This window comes from Mixophyes fleayi, chromosome 12 (assembly GCF_038048845.1).
Source record: "Mixophyes fleayi isolate aMixFle1 chromosome 12, aMixFle1.hap1, whole genome shotgun sequence".
Taxonomy (NCBI): domain Eukaryota; kingdom Metazoa; phylum Chordata; class Amphibia; order Anura; family Limnodynastidae; genus Mixophyes; species Mixophyes fleayi.
In genome coordinates this window covers 21,715,379-21,737,002 of record NC_134413.1, presented here as the reverse complement: position 1 = coordinate 21,737,002, position 21,624 = coordinate 21,715,379, and the positions used below count along the sequence as shown (strand labels likewise).

The 21,624-nt window shown below is 40.4% G+C and overlaps 1 protein-coding gene across 2 annotated transcripts in view; it reads left to right on the top strand.

Annotated features, from left to right (window-relative positions):
* The window catches only part of HIF1A (hypoxia inducible factor 1 subunit alpha), a 28,969-nt gene extending 11,695 nt beyond the window's left edge, over positions 1-17,274 (top strand). The window contains exons 2-15 of one of the 2 annotated variants that reach the window (XM_075192605.1): positions 3,518-3,702; positions 4,515-4,660; positions 5,082-5,166; positions 5,892-6,004; positions 6,526-6,728; positions 6,999-7,105; positions 7,847-7,994; positions 8,559-8,785; positions 8,874-9,142; positions 9,314-9,436; positions 10,818-11,185; positions 12,712-12,820; positions 14,735-14,861; positions 15,732-17,274. In XM_075192605.1, coding sequence (XP_075048706.1) covers positions 3,518-3,702; positions 4,515-4,660; positions 5,082-5,166; positions 5,892-6,004; positions 6,526-6,728; positions 6,999-7,105; positions 7,847-7,994; positions 8,559-8,785; positions 8,874-9,142; positions 9,314-9,436; positions 10,818-11,185; positions 12,712-12,820; positions 14,735-14,861; positions 15,732-15,883 — 2,362 coding nt within the window. In that variant the 3' untranslated portion in view covers positions 15,884-17,274. Of the gene's footprint in view, positions 1-3,511; positions 3,703-4,514; positions 4,661-5,081; positions 5,167-5,891; positions 6,005-6,525; positions 6,729-6,998; positions 7,106-7,846; positions 7,995-8,558; positions 8,786-8,873; positions 9,143-9,313; positions 9,437-10,817; positions 11,186-12,711; positions 12,821-14,734; positions 14,862-15,731 lie in introns of both variants that reach the window. The other variant, XM_075192604.1, reaches the window with a different exon arrangement.
* The last annotated feature ends 4,350 nt before the right edge of the window (positions 17,275-21,624 follow it).

Here is a 21,624-nt window from a genome sequence, read left to right as displayed (position 1 = left end):
AAAGTATTTTTCTTGTGCTGAAACAGAAAATCTGACTCACTGCTGATGTTAAAAGAACTCTGAAACAGGGCTGAAGTGCTTGAAATAAAAAGTCCAATTTTCCTATTCCCCAATTGTATCTTTGTCGCTCAGCATTTAAAAAAGGACGTGTAGAGCTGAGAATACCCCAGTGTAAGGGTGAAGTGTTCAGCCCACTGATGTGATCTTACTAGCTCGCTTCAATGTGTACTTTTGTTGTGTTTGAATGTGAGTGAGCCCTTATGGTATATTTTAACAAGCCCTCATGTTCTGTTCAGAGTATATCCTGTTTTTGACGCCTGGAGGCAATATATAAATTGTTGATTATAATCTATGGTTTATCTGTCAAATGTTATGTGTGGGGAACTCCATTCCTTTAATTCAGCGGACAGTTATGTATTGGATTCTTCTGGTCTGTTTTCACATACACCTGAGCATCTCCATCTGTGATTGGTGATCAATGGTGTAACTAGATATTAAGTTTGACCATGGTCAGATCCAATATTTTTAACACACACTTGAATAGGATTTTGCGAAAGGTGATCTATTGGGAATAATTACATGGGCATCATCTGCCTATACACCAGGATGCTGTGGTTACCTTGTGCCGCTGTACACAACCCCCTTATTCTTCATTTTTAGAGTCCTAAATTGTTTTCTGCTCAGCCTCCCCAATATTTGTGAAACTAGGCTTTAAATAACTTGATCTAGCTGTTGATTGTGTGTGTTTTATAGTATATTTGTTAGTAATTGGAGTCAAATCATATTTATTTATTATTATTTTGGTTATCACCTGAAATCTGTTGGTGGTTTTGTTGACACTGCCATATAAATCTGGCCTAGTTCCTGCTTTGACTCAAGCGGTGGGCCATTGTGTGCCTTCCCTTCCCTGTGAGAGACACCTGGAAGCCAAACAAGTACAACGGAGGCAATGTAATGCTTTAAAATCATCATTTACTGGTGTATCTAAAAAGTAAAAAAAAAAAAAAAAATAGTGTAGATGTTTTATTTTTTGGTGGTGGGCTCCTTCTATAATCTTGTTAAACATATGCGTTGTGAATAATAGTTTCCAGCACTGATAATTGTCTTGTCTCTAATTGCGTCATAGAAAAATATACTGTAATGTGCACAATTGAAAACCTGCACTTTAACAAATGCTTCTTGTGATACAATATAAATATCCCCCATCTATATCTTTATATGATCTGTTCAGTTATGTCTTCTCATTCACCAGCTCATCTGCTGAACGCTGTGTGTGTTTTCTGCGACTAGTTAAAACCTGTTGTTTTTCTTTTTCTTAAACCCTTTTAAGTGTAATCTGTCAACATTTCTTCTGTGCCCTTTAACTAGTGGAGGAAATTCCAGGAAGCCGAACAATTCACATCTCAATACTAGCAAGTTGTTGTTGGTGGGTGGGGGTTATTCTGTGCTAGTCTTTGTTTCTACGTCTGTTTAAATCAGCTTCATTTCTGGGGAGAGGGGGGGGGGGGGGGTCAGACTACCCTAGTGGAAGGTAATATAAGGTTGCCTTTCTGTTCGAAACCACTTCCTACCGGATAGTGATTATATCAGGGAAATTAATGAAGTATTGCATCCCTTTTTTATAGCAGTTTTGTTTTTAATTTTTTTGGGCAGAAAAAACTTAAAAAAAAAATTATAGGTTTTCAGGTTCTCTTCAGAGAGGGAAATACCCGATGCCCTAAGAGCCCTGTAGTATTGTCTTTGTACTGTGCTAGTTGATCGTGTCACTTCCCAATTACCCAATCTTCCAAACATTGGTCTTGCAAAACTTATAAATGCTGCGTTTTTCAAGCCAGTGAAATGTGGAGAAGCTCGTTTAGCTGTAAACGATGTTCAATGGCAAATGCTGATCTCCTGTACAGTCAACGTATAGGTAGGACAGGAACTTCTGAACATCACATTTCTCTAGGTCACCAAGCCCGGTGCTCAGGAGCACCCATGTGGCATCACCAAGTGGTTTCTTCACTTTATATTGTGAGATACCTACACTGCCTATTTTTATTAGTGTTCATTCGGAAAATGTATATTTTGTTGTGTAAGTAGGGATTCCACTTTTTGGTTGAGCTTTCTAGCTAGAAAGCAAGTAAAGTCAGTGTTTGACATTAATACAGAACCGTTGACACATGTAACTGAGCTGCGTAATATACTTGAAATAACTGATTACCTAAAGAACAAGATGGATATATTTAGTTTTAACCCCTTTGCAGAAGACTGCAATCTTGGGAAAGCATGTATTCTGTAACTGAACAGGCAGGCGGCATTGTTAGACAGCAAGACTGCAGGCTTGTCAGTCACACTGTGTACTGGTGGATCCCTATACAGGGGCAGTGCCAATTACATCAGAACACCTCAAATGACTGCAGTCTCTGACTTTTATTGTGACCCGATATAGGCGCACTCGTTGTGAAGTTAGGTCCACTCTATTAGCAGGAGCTCCTGGCAGATGACTTATGTGTTTGCAGATGTGTGTAACTGAGACTGCTGCATTTTATGCACATATAGAATAGCAGCCCTTTCCCTGATTCACAGCGGTGTGCTGGGGCATTTTCAGTGTATCAATCTTTCCTAACTCCCCTTAGCACCTGCTGTGAACTTATACATTGAGCAACTTCCATTTCAGGATTGGCTACTCTGTTGCAAAGATTTATGTAGGTAATATTTAATCTGAATTTCCACTGCAGGTAAACGCTGAACAATGTAACTAACTTAACTTCATATCTGAAAATGTTAAATTTTGGCGTTACTGGACCTTTAAGGACACTGATTAAGTGGGATGATATTTGTTGACCGTTCTTTAAACCGTGTTCGCTTCCTGTGATCTTGGAACAAGTTGCTATGTCAACCTTTGTCCCAAACATTAGACTTTACGCTCCATTAGGCAAAGTCTTCATTATATGTCCAGTGATGTAGACAATTATTACCCTGTATAGTATATAAATACTTTCTAAAATGTTAAATGTATCTTAAGACATCTGAATTTGTCTTACTTCCCCTCCCATCTTATTGTAAAAAGCATTAAGTTCCCCATAATTATCTTACATACAGGAAACAGCCATGGCAAATCTAAAATATAACATACAAAAAAAATGTACTTTAAGCATAAACAAGCTTTCATTAAGAGATGAAGAAGGGACAATTACTGTTTATATGAGATGATTCCTACAAATGTTGTGTTTTATCATAACTAATTGTGTCCGTTCCATTGTGGGATACTTTTTGAAGCCAGTCATGATTGGGTTCTGTATGAGTACATATGGCCTGGCAGACTGATCAGGACAGCAGCATATGTTCTATCGCTATACTATAAAGTGACATTGCACCTAAATGGAGCCCTATAGCCTATAAATATAGCCCTGTTCTTTTAATATATACCCACTTTCAATACTAGCCTTCCTGTAGCTTCATGTATAGTCTAGTTTGAGAGTAAAAAGTATCGGGTTTTGTATGTTCAGTGTCTGCAATGTGATTGCAGGATCAGTTCGGAGCGTCGGAAGGAGAAGTCTCGAGATGCTGCCCGGTGTCGCAGGAGTAAAGAGTCGGAGGTGTTCTATGAACTATCCCACCAATTGCCATTGCCTCACAATGTCAGCTCTCATCTGGATAAAGCCTCCATAATGAGACTCGCCATCAGTTACCTGCGCGTAAGAAGGCTTCTCGATGCTGGTAAGTCCCACACATTTTACTGGTGTTATCCCTGCATCCATTAGTGCCATTAACTTCTCCTATTTGTCAGATATAGAGCACATTAGCATGTAAGGTCTTGTGTCTTGAGTAATGGTAAGATTGCCTGCAGTACAAGCTCCCCGGCACCACTTCCCACGATGTTGGAATATTTACAGGTTAAGCTGCACAGATTTAGAAACTACTTAACCTAAATGGCAGCAAAGCTTCTAAAGCTTTAATATTTTGTGAAGGCGCTTTGTGATATCGAGGAACTTGCTATTTTGAGATTAGTGTTTAGGTCCCAGTTGATGTAATAGTACAGCTGTAGACCCGTGTTAGTCTCTTCTAAATAACACTGCCAAATATTAGCATGATTATAGCTGAGGCCCATTTTCTCCAAGCTATTTACATGGGAACCCAAGCATCAGTGATCAAAGATCAATACTTCTATGATCCATTATTAATCCAAGACCATGTTCTACCATTATAGTGGTCCTCTGTATAATTGGTCAGTATAGTCTCTCTCTGACTTATCAGTTTGCAAGATGATGTCTAAGCAATATTTTAATCCATGATCCTTTTTTACTAAATTTTAGATAGACCTTTCTTTGAACTTTTTCAGTATACAATGGCCATCAGTTGTTTGATACCATTACAGTAATTGTTATGTAACATTAAACAGCGAATTTTAACCATATGACTTAGATTTTACGTAATAGACACTTATCCTTACACACACACACAATATATCAATTCAGTTTAATTATTTGTATGCCTAATTAAATAATGTTTTGTTTTTTAATACGTCTTAGGTGACTTGGATGGAGAATCTGAGATGGAGAAGCAGCTCAATTGCTTCTATCTGAAGGCTTTAGAAGGGTTTGTCTTGGTTCTGACTGAGGAAGGAGACATGATTTACTTATCTGAGAATGTCAACAAGTGCATGGGCCTTACACAGGTAGGAGAGTATTCTCTTTGCTGGGCTGTATTGTGGTAACATACTGTGTATGTATGTTCTGTGTCTTTAAGGTGTGTTTTAACTAAGGGGTGAGCACCTTTAATCTCTAGTCTGTGCATGCGTATCTTGTTTAGAAGAGGGCTGGGATGTAATGACCTGCAGCAACTCAGCTCATCTGAATATGTTAAGCAGCACATAGCATTTCACGAGATAAACGTGTTGTCCACTTGGACATAAGGCAGGCAGAATGTCAGGCTAAGTTAGCTGAGAAGCGGTAACGTCAAGAAGTCATATTAGACTGGGATCACTTAAGGCCAAATGTATTGTGTAGAGACTAATCATTTCACTGAAGACTGCTGAAAAGAGCTCCCCTTTAGAGTTCATATATACAAACTTTTATTTTGTGTTTTTATGTTTGCAGTTTGAACTTACTGGGCACAGTGTGTTTGACTTCACCCACCCTTGTGACCATGAGGAGCTGAGGGAGATGCTGACCTTTAGAACTGGTAAGTACCGGTAACAATTGTGTAGGTGGCCATCTGTATAGAAGTAACACTTTTCAATTGTTACTCAGTCGGGGCACAAGCAATGTGCATAAACGGTGTTTACCGTATAAAATAACCATTTTATGTTATTTTAAATTGTTTTAATTAAGTAATTATAAGCTATTATGCCCCACACCCACCCATGTATACTTATGGAACTAAAATACAATCTTTCAATGGGATTACGCAGTGAGGCTGCCAGTGGTACACAAGCTGTCTTTATTCAGAATGTGAAACCTAACCCAGACAAAGGTATTTCAAGCTTTAGAAATCAAGGAGAATAAACCTGAACAGAGAATACACATTTCTGTGTAGGGCAGTGTTACATTAGGGCCTTCATACACAAGGTAGAATGTGGGAGACTGAAGTAATGTGATGTAACTCTCCATTCATAAGACAAGTGCACTGCCTGAACATGTTTCAATCCAAATAAATACAATATGACCTTTAATATTTTCATTGCCTACAATATTAACGAAAACGCAGCCTGTCATTTCTCTAGTAACAGTGGCATTTGTGCATCTGTCATGCCGCTAGTTACTCCTTGATAAAATGAGTGCTGTTCTAGTCTGTTTTGGGAGATCCGGTTACGTTGTGAATAGTTTTTATATTGATCTTTCTAACAATTTCTCTTAATGTTGATGATCTATATTTCACAGTAACCCACATCTCTCCTCCTTCTATAGGACCAGCGAAAAAGGGTAAAGAACAAATCACAGAGAGAAGTTTCTTCCTGCGGATGAAGTGCACACTGACCAGTCGAGGGAGGACAGTGAATGTAAAGTCTGCCACATGGAAGGTGAGAACATACGTGTGTAGGCACAGGATCATTACTCTACTGAAGAGACTTTTAGGAGTTATTTACTAAATTGCAGGTTAGAAAAAGTGGAGATGTTGCCTATAGCAACCGATCAGAATTTAGCTGTCATTTTGTAGTATGTAGTAAATAAATGACAGCTAAAATCTGATTGGTTGCTATAGGCAACATCTACACTTTCTTTCAAACCTGCAGTTTAGTAAATATACCCCATAGTAAAGAAACAGCTTTGTAAGCCACTAATAACACTAACTTTGTGCCCCCCTCCCCGTCCCAAAAAAAGTGGTTCTACAGTAGGCTGACCATATTAATTTGTGGGCCTGGTCTTTTGTGTTGGGCTGCGTGTAAATATTTTACTTTATCTGATCTCTTGTCACTTAGTTTTAAAGTGTATCCATTGCTTAGAATACAGCGGGGGCGGCCATTTTTAATGTGTATGACCAAACTTCTTGATGTATTCTATGTTTCTAGGAAACCTATGAATTATGTCCATCTGTCCTCAGGTTCTTCACTGCACAGGGCACATGCGTGTATACGATTCCCGAAACAACCAGAACCATTGCGGATACAAAAAGCCGCCCATGACTTGCATGGTGCTGATCTGTGAGCCTATCCCGCACCCATCTAATATCGAGTTTCCATTGGACAGCAAAACCTTCCTCAGTCGCCACAGCCTTGACATGAAGTTCTCATACTGCGATGAAAGGTATTCAGCAAAACACCTCTTTGAAATAATCTATATTGTTTACTGCAAGAATAGCCATGTGAGACCAGCCGTGGAACAGCACTGCCATCTCTTGGTCAGCAACAATACAACATGTAGTTTGTTATAGTGAATGCTAAACATGGTGACTACAGACTTGTCTTTTGACACTCTGAAAACAGAAGTAGTTTATGACATAACTCCAGAGCATTGGATACAATGAACTCGTATACATCTCTCCAGTACTAAATCTGACTTATTTTTTTTCTCCAGGGTAACAGAATTATTGGGCTATGAGCCAGATGAGCTCCTTGGGCAGTCAGTGTATGAGTATTATCATGCCTTGGACTCTGACCACCTGACCAAAGCCCATCATAACAGTAAGTGACTGGAAGATTGTTCAAATTTAATGATCGATATTTTACTTTACACAATTAGTTTTGCTATTTTTTTTTTAAATTTTTTTTTTAAGCTAACTTGTATTTTAGGCTTAGAGATCCTTTAAATTAAACGCATCTGTAGGACATTTTTTGTTCAAAGACCTATAGATTGTATGCTTGCAAGCATGGCCCTCTTAACGGACTGTTAGTAGTCTTGTTTTATTACTGTTTCTACGCAGTATTTTCTGTGTAAAGCGCTACAGCGTTTGCTTGTGTTCTATAAATATTAAAATCTGTTCTTCCCTGTGCACCAAGAATAGCAGTGTGATTTTGGTAGTTTTCCTGAGACCATCACAGTTAGGATAGTATCACACAAGTTATTAAATGACCATACTTTCTGGGTTGGCAGTCTGAGACGCTGGTGTGACAACAACCTTACCAGGAGGCGGCTCTTTCTGTCCTGGAGAACTTTCCATGGTCTCAGAAGTGTCTACACTGTGCCATTCCTTTTTATATGTTCCCCAGGGGGGGAAGCCGGGACAATAGAATACAAAACCAGTGGCATCACTGTAAAGCAACTTGGGGAAAGCGTTTTAGGTAGAAAGCCACAAGATCAGCATTTTTACTTTCTAATTAGTTTCAGTGAAATGTCCTTATATATACCTATACCAGACAGTGCGTTTCTGTTGGATCAACCAAAAGACAGTTTATAATTTGAGTTTTATGCTCTTATTTCCCTAGTGTTCACAAAGGGACAGGTGACTACAGGACAGTACAGAATGCTGGCCAAGAAAGGTGGCTTTGTCTGGGTGGAAACACAAGCCACTGTTATATACAACACAAAGAACTCCCAGCCACAGTGCATTGTGTGCGTTAACTATGTCCTGAGGTGAGTGCTCATCCTCACAACATTCTTCATTTAACCTGCTCACGTAACCCCGCAGAGATGAAGTGCTACAGTTAGTCTCTCATTGTGGTCAATGTTTAAGCTACTGATAGGAGGTGATTTTATTTAGAACTTTAGATCAAAAACCTCTCTCCAGAGTGGCTGAATTTTTGGCCATTCCCAGTAACCGTATAATGTCGCTTATTTGGTTGCAGTTGTAATGGTTAGGCCACATTTTTATGTTGGTTTTTTTTCTTTTAGGGGTAAGATATAGTCCGTTCAAAGGTTTAACATGCATTCCGGTATGGTTAAGGCATTTTGACATACGGTGAGAGGTGGTAGTAAAAATACTTGTCTTTTGTTTTTAATTGGGGCCATAGTTAAACCAATGATCGCTACAAGTGCTTTCGGTTTGGAACTTCATGTAAAAGAGCCCCAGTCCTTAACCCATAATTTGTTTGGCTGTAACTTGAAATATTCTGGGATTGTTAGAAAATGATGACCTATTTAATTTGTCACGTGTGTCCATAATGGGGAAAAAAAACCTGAAAAATGTTTCTTCATTAGTGGCATTGTGGAGAAAGAGCTGATCTTGTCCCTCGGACAGACAGAGTCTACTCCTGCGCCTCCAGAGTCTTCTGAACTGAAAATGTCTAAAATGTTCAGTAAATTGGGTGAAGAGGACGACTCTGCCAACAGCCTGTATGATGATCTTAAAGACGAACCACAGTCCCTGACTCTTCTTGCTCCAGATGCTGGGGATGAGATCATTGCTTTGGACTTCAGCTCTAGTGGTAGGCATTTCCTATTTTACCACCTTTCTTGGTTCCTGCTTTGGTAGGCACTGAAGGTAATTTCTTTGAACACGCCTTTTCTCATTAGATTCTGAGCAGCAGTTTGACAACGTTCCATTATATAACGATGTAATGCTCCACTCGACCAGTAAGCCTCCAGAAAGCATGCTGGTGTCGCCTGTCCCAGCTTCCGAGAAGCCCAAGCCTCTGCGCAGCAATGCAGACCCTGCTCTCAATAGAGAAGTGGTAGTAAAGATGGAGACAAGACCAGAACAGTTGGAGCTGGCGTTTACCATTCCTCAGCTCTCCAAACCATCCAGCCCATCAGACGGTGGCAGCAGCCACAGCTCTACAGAGGTAAGGACGCGGCTTTATCATCGCTAAATAACCAGTTGCAAGGTTATCTCTTCTCTTTTAGTGGTTGTGTAATCACTTCAGTATACTTATAGATGATAGAACATTTAATGTGTCATTGAGCAGCTTTTGTTGAACCATGTTTATTTAAATTTGGTTTTTACTTCTCTGTAGCCTGGCTCTCCTTCAGAGTATTGTTTTGAAGTCGACGGTGAATTTTCCGGGGAGTTCAAGATGGATTTGGTGGAGAAACTTTTTGCGATAGACACAGAACCAAAAACTCCCTTGTCTACACAGGTGTGTATTTCACAATGCTGGGTGTGTGCTTGCGGGGAGTCCTTATCTCCTACTTTACTGTCATTGGTATCTGGATTGTTTGTGCCAAAGGAAACGCACATCAGTACGTGGCGAGCTCAGCGCTGGCCGTGATGATGAGGGGGTTATGGAGCCACTGCTTCTTCAGCTGCTGTAGTGATTCAGCATAGATTGTAGAAGTGACACCAAGGTTAAAAATCCTTCTATTCTGTCCTATAAGCCCTTTATGGATTGTAATATTAATAATAATAATATTCTTTATTTGTTAGGCGCCACAAGAGTTCCGCAGCGCGTACACAGCAAAAACAGACTATACAGGGTGAAACATTACTGAACAATAAACAAAAATTACTAAAACTTAATCATAAACTCCAGGCATGGCTAATGCAGTAAAGACAGAGCAGAAGAACAGGTATGGAGACAGGAGGGAAGAGGGCCCTGCTCAAACGAGCTTACATCCTAAGGGAGGGTGGACAAAACTCGGGCACAAAGGGAGCCAGTATGTGGGGACAGAACAGGGGTCCGGGAGGAGAGAGGGGAGAACCAGCGGAGGAGATAAGGGGGTTAGGTGAAAGTTTGGTAGGCTTTAAGGAACAGGTGAGTTTTAAGTGCCAGTTTGAAGGAGCACAGATTAGGAGAGAGACGGATGGAGCGAGGGATGTCGTTCCAATGAAGGGGGAGAAGTCTTGGATTCTGGTGTGGGAAGAGGTGATCAGCGCAGAGGAGAGGTGACTGTCATTGGCCGAACGCAGGGAGCGGGCAGGAGTGTGAATGGAGAGGAGGTTAGAGATATAGGGGCAGTGGACTGGGAGAGAGCCTTGTAAGTGATGGTCAGGTGTCTGAAAAGGATTCTGTAGGGGATGGGGATCCCCTACAGAATCCATTCCTGCTGTAAGTGCAAATATGTGTATTGTCCTGTGTGCAAGTCTCCATGTCCCACTGTAATAAGTCACTACACAATATTGTATGTTTATTATACTGTGTGCAGTGTATGTATGTTTTCAGTACATGTATGTGGCATAGGTATACAATATTGTAGATTAAGTGCTGATACTACCTTTTTTTAATTTGATCTGTATGAACTGCTTACTTCAGGAGTTATGGGGCTGTGTTTTCTCTGGTTGAGGATGTTGACTCATTTTCTTCTAATCGATGATGTGGATTTTGCCATTTGCTACCAAACATCTGGAAAATTGGACTTTGTGACCTGGGTATGGTCATCCTCTGAAGTAACTGATAGGAATGTCTTCATTTATCTGTAACTTGAAATGTGTATGGGAAACGTTTTATTTAGTGTTATAGTGGTAGGTCCATAATCACCTTGGTCCGTACACTGTGCTCAAAAATGTTTATTTTATTCCAGGAAACTGATTTAGATTTGGAGATGTTGGCCCCGTACATCCCAATGGATGATGACTTCCAGCTGAGAAGCTTTGATCAGCTCTCTGACTTGGAGAGTGACTCTGTGCAGCCCCTGGGGAGTATGAGCAGTCTGTTCCAGCCCTCCACCTCCGCTGACATGAAACCCATCACCACCGAAGCCATGAACGACCCCAAAACCATCATCGTCCAGTCCCCAGCACGATCAGTGAAAGAGATCCTGAGTGCCCCCAACTCCCCGTATAATGGAAACCGAAGTCGCACAAGTTCTCCTGTGAGAACAGACAAAACGATAGAAAAGGACAGATCCCGCCCCGGAACTCCCAATATACCAGCTCCGTTAAATAAAAGGTAATCCAGTAAGACCAGGAACGCCAGTTTCCTGAACAAACCTCGCTATTAAGAGAAATCCATGAAAACTTATCACATAGGGGGTATTTTGTTTTTATAAATGGAAAAAAACCCAGAATCGACCATAATGCTGTACATGACCTAACAAAACTGAAGGATCTAGTATTTTACATAGTGTTTTACATAAGACCACATTGGAAGTACTTTGATAAGCACAGTAAGATGCTGTCCGTCTTGCGTTTGCAGGTTTCCACTTTAGTGAAATCATTGCCAAAGTGAGCTGTCTGAACTATAGATGCTCAAGCTCGGGTCCTTGAGAACCGAACACACCCGAACTTAGGGGATCCGAGTACCCAGTCGAGCCGGCTCGGTACTGTCGTGCGCCCTCTGAAATGAAAACGAGGCAAAACCTCATTGTGACGTCATCCGATCTCGCGAGTTTTGAATTCCTTTTTAACATCCATAATAGCGAGGGGTGGGAGGGAGGGCAGACGCCCATTTTTCTTTTCTGCCACTGCTGTGTGCCAATGTGTCCTAGATGTGCTAGGAACTGCCGTGTGTTTGCGTCATTGCTCTGTCGCTTACCATCCAGCCAGGTCGCTGCAGTATTTGTCCGAAAGTGTATGAAAATAAGGTTGTGATCTTTGAGGTGGTCAAAATTGACTGCAAATGACTTAAAATTAGTGTTATTGAGGTTAATAATAATGTAGGAACAAAGTAGCGCAACATTATGTGATTTTAGCATATTTTAGGATTTCTAAAGAATCCAAAACCAAAACACACGAGGGTGGTTTTGACAAAACCAAAACACTAAGCTAATCCACAACCAAAACCAGTTCACGGGGGTCAGTGAGCATCTCTAGTCTGAACATGTCCAATGCAAGCCTTTTTCAACTTCTGATTGGCTGCTGACTCTTTGTGGGGCCTTAGTAGCTAACTACAGCCATTTGTATTGATGCACTCAAGGGACTTCTGGCTAGGTCTGTACTGGGAACCATGGCACTTTCCAGTAGGGCTTGGTGAGTCTGAGATGAGCTCCAAACCAAACTATTGTTAGAACAGGCTGCTCAGTCTCCCAACCCTGCGCTTAATAATAGCCATGGGTGCAGCTTTCAGTGACTGTCCGTGGTACTGAACTGGGTTTATAGCTGTGCCAACAGATATGTATGGGGGCTGGTGTGCTTTGCCTTGTAGGGCTGTTTGCACACTGATGAGCAGGGCTGTACTGGAACTAACACTGTGCTTGTGGCATGCCTTCTTTCACATGGTCAAATGATCATCCGGTGTAAATATTGACAAAGCAGTAGGAATAGCTGTAATAAACTTGTAGTTCTTGAATTAAATGGTACCAAACTGGACAAATGTGTCTGTGCCAAACCAAACTGCTGTCATGTATGACATGTTTTCATGTACAATATTGGTGGTATCATATGCCAGCTGCTTCAGGTAATGCAAACAAGCTGGTAATGTTTTGGTTACTGCATTTAGCAACTTTTTTGCCTACTGACAAATGTTCTGCTTTACAGACCTACAGTTCTGGATGAGGAATTGAGTCCAAAGATGATTGCGTTACATAATGTCCAGAGAAAACGTAAAATCGAAAGTGATGGCCCTCTGTTTCAAGCTGTGGGAATCGTAAGTGGTCTTACGTTTTTATCATTTCAAACAATAGAAATACTCTTTACCGGCTAAGGAAAATACAGATTTTCTCGCTACCATATGACGTATCATTTCGAAGTTTGTAAACACAATGGGCTGAACCAATTATCCATCTATAGATTTAGTACTAGTGCCTACTGAATAGATTCGCTGCATTCCCATGAATATTGATTCAGTCCAAACAATGAATGTCTTCACTGTGTAGATCACTGCTCCAGTTTAATAGGACAACTAAATCCAAAATACAGGTAGCCTCCACTCTATGGAATTCTCTCCCTCGCACAATAAGACTCTCCTCTGGTCTACAAACTTCCAAGCGTTCTCTGAAAACCCACCTCTTCAGACAAGCTTATAATATTCCTTAACCACCCTCTTAACCTCACTACATTACCCTATTACCACCCGTTACACAATTTCACATAAGACAACTACCCCCTGACCAACATTGTTGTGTGACGGGATCATTTAGCTTATGAGTCCCTTTTACCTTTGCAGTCTGGCTGGGCCGAAATGCAAAATATAGACTTAACCTCATGTGTCAAACTCCCATTGTCCCATAGATGGTAAGCTTGCGAGCAGGGCCTACTCACCTCTTTGTCTGTTTTACCCAGTTTGTTTATTAGTTTACTATGTTTGTCCCCAATTGTAAAGTGCTACGGAATATGTTGGCGCTATATAAATGATAGCCTGATGTCACATTCACAAATCTATTAACGTCTGAGGTTACCAGAATGGAAGAGATTTGCCATACAATGGATTAATGTCTGAAATGTGTGATAACCCAACCATTCCTTGTCATCGGCTGTATAGTAAATATAAACACTGTGTCCGTTTCTGTCAGGATATTGTACTACTGGTTAGTGTGTGTATAGTAGAATGTAAAAATAAGCTGCAATGTAGTTCATGCTTTTAGCCTCCAGGTGTCACTGTTTCCCATGAAGTGCTGTAGCAGTTGTATGATTGCTATATAAGGCAGTCACAATAATAGTCTCTGAAGGTTGTAAAATATAAAACATTAACCAGGCAGTGCTGCAGTTTACACACTAATAGCCTCTTAAAATGCAGCATTTCTTATTGATGAGAACCTTTTAGGTTGCGCTATTTCATAAAATGAACAGTATGAGCAATATACAATATATGAAACCCAGCGTCTGGTGATGTCTTTGCCTTCCAGACTTCAGGCTGTAATTGACTGCAAAGGATTTGCAACAAAGTATTAAAAAGTGAAAGTTTGATGTAGGATTGTTTAGTTTGTCCCATTACTTTTGGTCCCTTTAAAAAGTGTGAGGCACATATAGAAACCGTTGTAATTCCTACACCGTTCACCTGATTTGGATGTAAATACCATCACATTAAAGCTGAAAGTCTGCAGCTAAAGCACATCTTGTTTGTTTCATTTAAAATCCATTGTGGTGGTGTATAGAGCCCAAAATATGAGAATTATTTTGATGTCCCAATATTTATGGACTTGACTGTATGTACACCGAGTTCTCCTTCCTGGTATCGTATAATACCTAGCGGCAGTCCTAGAGAGACTTTACTCAGGCAGCACTTTCAGGCCACCCCCCAATCTCCTCTTGCCCCCACATTCCCTGCTGGAGGTTAAGAACTGCCTAAGGCTCTGCTGATCACCTGTGAGCCCCAGGAATGTGGTGTAGTACTGGCTGAGAACACTCCTTGTATCACAGCTGTCTTCAGAGGGATCCCGCTGTCATCTGGAGTCTTGTCACGTTCACTTCAGTCCTAAGTTCAAAGTGCTCTTTGAAACAAATGTTTTTTGGTTTTTTTGGGTGGGGAAGGTTGGGTTCAACTTGATTCCAAAGATGCATTTTTTTTTTTTTTTTTTTAACAAATATATTTAATAATTATTCTGTGTCTTTTCAAATTCAGGGAGCATTATTCCAAACAAATGTTGACCCAGGGCCGAACTCTCCTCTCCTGTGGAAACGTGTCAAAGGATCTGACCAGGAGAAGCCAAGTGGAGCCGAGCAGAGAACCATCCTCTTATTGTCCACGGGTAAAATGTTCAGATCCTTCCCCCATATTCTCGTTTAAATTCTGGGCATAAATCACCAGGGAAATATTTAAAAAATGTAAAGTAATCTCTAACATTGGGCAGCACGGTGGCTTAGTGGTTAGCACTTCTGCCTCACAGCACTGGGGTCATGAGTTCAATTCCCGACCATGGCCTTATCTGTGTGGAGTTTGTATGTTCTCCCTGTGTTTGCATGGGTTTCCTCCGGGTGCTCTGGTTTCCTCCCACACTCCAAAAATACTGGTAGGTTAATTGGCTGCTAACAAAATTGACCCTAATCTGTGTGTAAGTTAGGGAATTTAGACTGTAAGCCCCAATGGGGCAGGGACTGATGTGAGTGAGTTCTCTGTACAGTGCTGCGGAATTAGTGGCGCTATATAAATAAGTGATGATGATGATAACATCCAGCCAGAATTCATTAGTTCAGCCTAGGTTTTACTACAAAAGGAAACCATGTGTTTGGTGGCTCATAATACACGTATGTCATGGAATGCTACTAGGCAGACGTGTGTGTATAAAGTGTAAACCACTTGTGCGGCAGAACAAAACGGTTCAATGTGTGTTAGACCCATCCTTCATTTTAAACCAAATTTTCCTGGTCCCTCAACTGTGTATATTATTGTGTAGTTTCCATACATAGGAAATTATATTACCTAATTATGCTAAGTAATCCAACAGCATGTTACCATGGGATCATTGAGGGCTTCAAGGAGTTATTATGCAGGGATTTGAGATTGTTTGGTTGTAGGAGTACATTAAGGGCTTAGTTAGTTTGTCTTTGTATGTAATGTAAATGTCACTTTGTTATATTGATGCTGTGTGGGTCCTAAGTCTTGTGTGTTTTATTTCTAGACATGACTGGCCGATTGCTCGGACAGTCACTGAACAGCTCTGGGCTTCCTCAGCTAACTGGTTATGACTGTGAAGTGAACGCCCCAATACAAGGAAACCGGAACCTACTACAGGGCGAGGAATTATTAAGGGCCCTCGATCAAGCCAACTGATTCTTAATCTGTTCAACTTCTGGACACTTGTGACCCTTCTCCACCTAAAAGCAGTGTATTTATATTTTCTAGATCTGATATTAGCAGCCTGTCTACAATACCGCACTACTACTTTAGTTAGCACCATTTCAATTCCATCCCTGCTCTCCTGTCTTCACGGTTTTTTTGGTTTTTTTTTTACAGTAAAAATCTCTTCCAGCACGATCTATCCAAATACCTGTACCACACACACACACACACACACACACACACACACACACAAGTTGAAACATTCACCTTCTGTTCTATTTTTATTTTTTTCATGCTTAATAGAAATTGTCACAAAAAAAATTAATAATTATCTTTGAGTCCTAACTCATCGTCTGTTCATTATTATTCCATCAGAAGTTGAGCTTATTTTGCTTGTTTAAGTGATTTCATGTCGTCCTTCCAATCTCCTATGTTATGCACAGGAAACGATGCTTTTGCCAGTGGTGCATTGTAGTCAGCCGCACAATATATATTTTCTTAAGAAAACGAAAAAATTTACCAGCAGTTCTTCACGCAATATTATACATTTTTAAAATTTAGTTTCTAAAAATGTTTGTTTTTTTTTTTGTGTTGGATTCTTTTTAGTTTATAATGTCTAAGATCATGTTAAGGCCTGATGTATACCAATTTTTAAATAGACTTGTTTAATGCAACAGCTATCGTAGAGATTGAAAAAAAAAACCTGTGGTGATTTTTAAATAGGTTTTTCAGAGGGTTATAAACTGGTAAGAATAAAGTCATTTAGTAAAATAAAAAAAATAAAGTGTTTCACTTTTAGAAAGAGAATCTTCGTGTAGAAGACGAAGTAGAAATTCTTTGCTTGTAGTTGTAAAAAACATGCCAATTTTGTAAGCCTATGAAAATAGTCTGCTGACCACTGGCGGTGGTGTAGAAATTGAAGCAAACTTAAAGATCATGCATTGTTAGCAGAACTGTATACTACATCCAGTTTGCTTGGTATTTGATTTTTATGCACTTTCTCCGCTGTTAACATCCTTTTTTTTTGTTTTTGTGAAAGACTTCTGTTTAGAAAGTTTTTTTTTTTTTTTTTTTTTTTTTTTGCAGGTTGTATTGGTTACTTTCACCATCTGCTCAGTGTGATTGTATGTTGCAGACTGTGTAAATTGTTTTTGTTTTTTTTGTTTGTTTTTTTTTCCATTTATCCTTTTTGCTGTTTGTGGTTGGATCTAACACTAACTGTATTTTATTACATCAATAAACATACGTGGACCAGGCCACACAAAGTCTCTTATGTCAATTGGGCCTTTAAAGTTTGGCCCAGCGAATGTGTTCATCTGTTTACTGTCATGTTCATTGGGTGCATTTATCATTCCATTAAAAAGGATACAACTGGTCAATAACTGTGCTTAACTGAAAGTTTGTCACATACCACTGAAATACTAGGATGTACCCACTTCTCCAGCCACCAGCGCTCACAGTACAAAAATACTGTTTCACGCAGCACACTTTTTACACCAACAGTCTCAACGTCTTATAAATTTGAGGGGGAGAAAATTCAAAAGGATGAATAGAAAGTTTAAAGGCTGAGGGAGAAAATGTATAGCACATGTATATAGGTATTACAGAAGAGGGCCCTCGGGTAAGTAGCAGGAATCATGACGCAAAGACGTCTGACATGACAACATTTATTTACAGAGGAGAGAGGATCCTGACGCAACTCTCAAAACTGAAAGTAGACAAGTCATTGGCCAGATGGGATACATCCGAGAATACTAACTGGACTTAACGGGATGCTGGTTACACCCTTAACTGAATTATTTAACCAGTCACCATTAACAGGATTAACCCAGTGGCGGATCCAGGAGGGGGGCGATCGCCCCCCCGCCCCCCCCCCCCCACCCCTCTCCCTAGCAGGGGCTTGCTGCCGACGGCTGCACACTGTGCAGGTCCGTTCAGCAGTGACAGTGTGCTGGCCGGCTGCTCTGATTGTGTTTTAAACACAATCAAAGCAGCGGGACAGCACACTTTCACTGCTGAACGGACCTGCACATACTGTGCAGCCGCCGGCAGCCTTAGAACACAGAAAGGGGGTGGGGCCTAAATCCCCCCCCCCCCCCCCCCTCTAAAATCGCCCCGGGTAGGGCAAATGTCTGGGTCCGCCCCTGGATTAACCCCAGAGGTCTGGAGTAAATGTAGAGAAGAGACTGACTAGGGACCAGTGGGCCTGACATCCGTTGTGTGAGAAATTTAATAGAAATGCTACTAAAGGAACTGTAGAATGTCTAACAAGTTACAAGATCACAAGCTGTGTGCGTTTACTGAGGAAGCAGATCACAAACCTGGACAGTTAAGATAATAGATCAAGGTGGAACTGTATAGATGGAATTTATCTAAATTTTAATAAAACCTTCTAAACACTGTCCAATAATTGTCCTAATAGGTGTCACAATAAAAGTCTGTAATAAACTTGTATGCTGGCAGGAGGGGTATGGCGGATCCCGGAATCACTGCACGGACAGAGTGAAATACAACGGAGATTTTGTGGAGCATGTGACCCAAAAAAAGGACAATAGTGTCGTCATTTAAATTTCATGTAAAGTTAATATAATCCTGCTCACCTTTTGTATATACTTTTGAGTGAAATGAGAAACCATTCTGGTCCCTGGGTCATTGAATAAAGACAGTAAAAATACAATGGAGCAAAAAAAATATTTGGCCGGGGGTCTAAGTTGTAATGTAGTGTGGTTTTGTTATGGTTTTTTTTTGGGGTTTTTTTTTTAAATGGAGATTTAAGCAATTTAGAGAGATGCAGCTATAGTAAGTTCATCAGATATAGGAGAAAAAAAAAAAAAAAAGCCAAGGAGAAGAAAACAAAAACAACCTTTCAGTTCCTGTAATGCTGAATACTAACATGTAAATCTCAGTAACAGCTTGTGATCCACAAACATTTATGGTGCATACAGCAGGTACGTAATCTACAAACTTGCAGTCCTTGTTGCTATGAAGACATTCTATGTGTGCCTCTGCTCTGTCTGAAGATGTGTTTAGTGTACAATAAAATAAAATCCAAATAGTCACCACAATAGGTCTTATAGCTTTGATCACAATACCAGAAAAGGAAATTGTCATTGAAATATTTTTGTATACACAAAGTAAGACCACAGGTAGGTTCAGTGTCAGAACCGAACAGTTCTATAGAGAAGTGCACAGCCCATTTCAAGACCTAGTTCATGTAGGTAATGAAATCCTTATGTTGATGCCTTCCTGTTAAGAAGTAGCATAGGTTGCATTCCATGTTTCGTCTCTTGATGTAGATATGGTTTCCAAGGCCTTGTGTTTCGGGATTGCTCTGCAGGTCTGTGTCTCTTGGAGTCGGCCAGATATATGCCATGGTTAGTTTTCCTCTGGGAGCGCGGACAGATCTCTGCAGGACCAATTATAGGAGTTGAGGTGTAAATGCTGCAAGGCTTTTGTGTGGTCTGTGTTGTATAACATTCAATATCTGCACAATTACCAATATCTTTACAGGTGTAGAATTGTGGCTTGACCTTAAGTCTAAAAATGTGAAGGATGTTATTTTCCAAAAGGTTTTGCTCTATACTAATTGGGCCATTAAGTGATAACATAGGAAAATAACTATATAAAAATCTGTATTTACAAAGCAGGAAAAGGACTATGCAGCAATATCCTATACACACTACTAAATGTTTGTCTAATGCAGGATGAGCTGCAGTTACGACTAAACAAAACGACCTATCAAGTCCCTGGCCTAGGTTACCTCCACCCAAGAGATGGATGGATGGATGGATGGAACGAACGAACTGGTTGAAGGATATAACACAAAGGGATAGTTTTAAATGGAATATATGCAGACTGGAATTATTAGTGGGTGCAGTGGGGTATTACAGGGATGAATTGGGAGCTCTCCCTTTTTTTTTTTTTTTTTTTATTAATGCCCTTGTCAATGGCCTAGAAAGTAAGCTGTTCATATGTGCTGATGACTCTTTGATTAAAGGATAATTAACACAGATCTGGCTATTATCTTGCGTTGGAAGGAATTTAGACACAATGGCAGATAACATTTTATGTAGATAAATGTGGGGTTATCCACCCAGCCAGTAGCACTAGAAATGCTATTTACAAATTAAACAGATTAGAATTTGGAAAAATGGAGAAGGAAAAGACATTGGGAATACTTGTTGATAGAAAGCTGAGTAGCATCACACAGTGCTAGACAGTGGCTGCAAATGTAAACTGACCGGCCCTTCTCACGATACGGAACACTTATCACTGCCCCCTTACTGCAATTGCTTACAGTATTGTAAGTTGTGATGTCAACTTTCCAGAATGAAGGGACCAAACTATAAGGACATCTGCACCTTTAGTGGAGCTTTCAGTAATCTGCTCACCATGTGCAGCATAATCCCCTTCAATACATCACCTTATCTGCAGCAAAAAGACTGCTCTGTTAATATTGCGCTTGTAACAAGCATGCCACAACTTCCATAGAGCTTCCTTATAGACAGACAAGCAAGAGCTGTGGCACTAGCTGACTTACGGGACCCCTTCCCCAAGTGTGACATAGATGAGGTACAGGCAAAAATTGGGTATGTTTTAGGACTGTAACATCCCATGGACCCTCACACGAGGTTCTGACGGGACTTTGCGCACAATTTAATTCTCCCGTACAAATCCAAAATGACTTTTGTGCATGCCCCTAATGATATGAGGACTGAACTTGGTTATAATATTCATTTTATATTTTGTTTAATGCTCAGTTTAGCTGTGTATATAACAAGCTGTGCCCAGGGTGGACCATCTGCATTTTTCTTTTCCTTTAAAATGTTCTTAATAGGCTGCTGAGCCGAGTCTCGTACCTGGGGCTAAAATTTGCAAGGTGGCCCCAGCCTGTGGTTTATGCTAAATTGCACACTGAACTTTACCAAGGTCTCTAAACTAAATAAAAAAAACTTCATTATTATTCTTCTCATTATTTATTTATATAGTGCTGATGTATTTCACATTGCTGCACATAGAGGGAATCATGACACATATTACATACAATGACATGAAACAGAAGGGAACAGTAGCCCTGCACTGCTTTATACTGAGTACCTGCCACCAGGTGAGCACATGTTTAACCACAAAACAGCAGTGGGTATTGGTTGCTGTATTGTACAATACAAGGGGCCGATTCAGTTTGGCCTGTTAGAATAGGTATAGCGTAGCGCTAATTGTATTACCGTTTATACGGTAATTTTAACCTGGGTCTTTGCTCGCGGTCCCGAGCAACACTCAGGGGCATATTTAACTGTTGGCGTTTCCCGCAGCGTTAAACATATTACCAGTATTACGGTAATTTTAAGCCAGATTTCTGCTCGCAGCTCAGCACTAAAGGTACTGTAATAATGGTAATTACGCACACTATTACCGTAATGACTGTAATAGTGTGCACACCGCGTTGTTTTTCCGAGCAACGCCATCAATTGAATATGCCCCTCAAGAGTTAAAATTACTGTACTAACGGTAGTACTTCACACTTTTACCGAAGTATCGCTAATAGAGCGCAGGCCAGAATAATTTGGCTGAATTTAATTGGCCCCCAAGTATTAGGAACCCAGGGGGCACAGACGTTTTACTTTGTGCCAGTACAGATGTGCAAGGTATTTAAATGGCTAATCCAGCATTCGTCAGAGTAAAGTAAATGCACCATGCCAATGTTTAAAGTAGGCATAAAAAGTAAAATAATT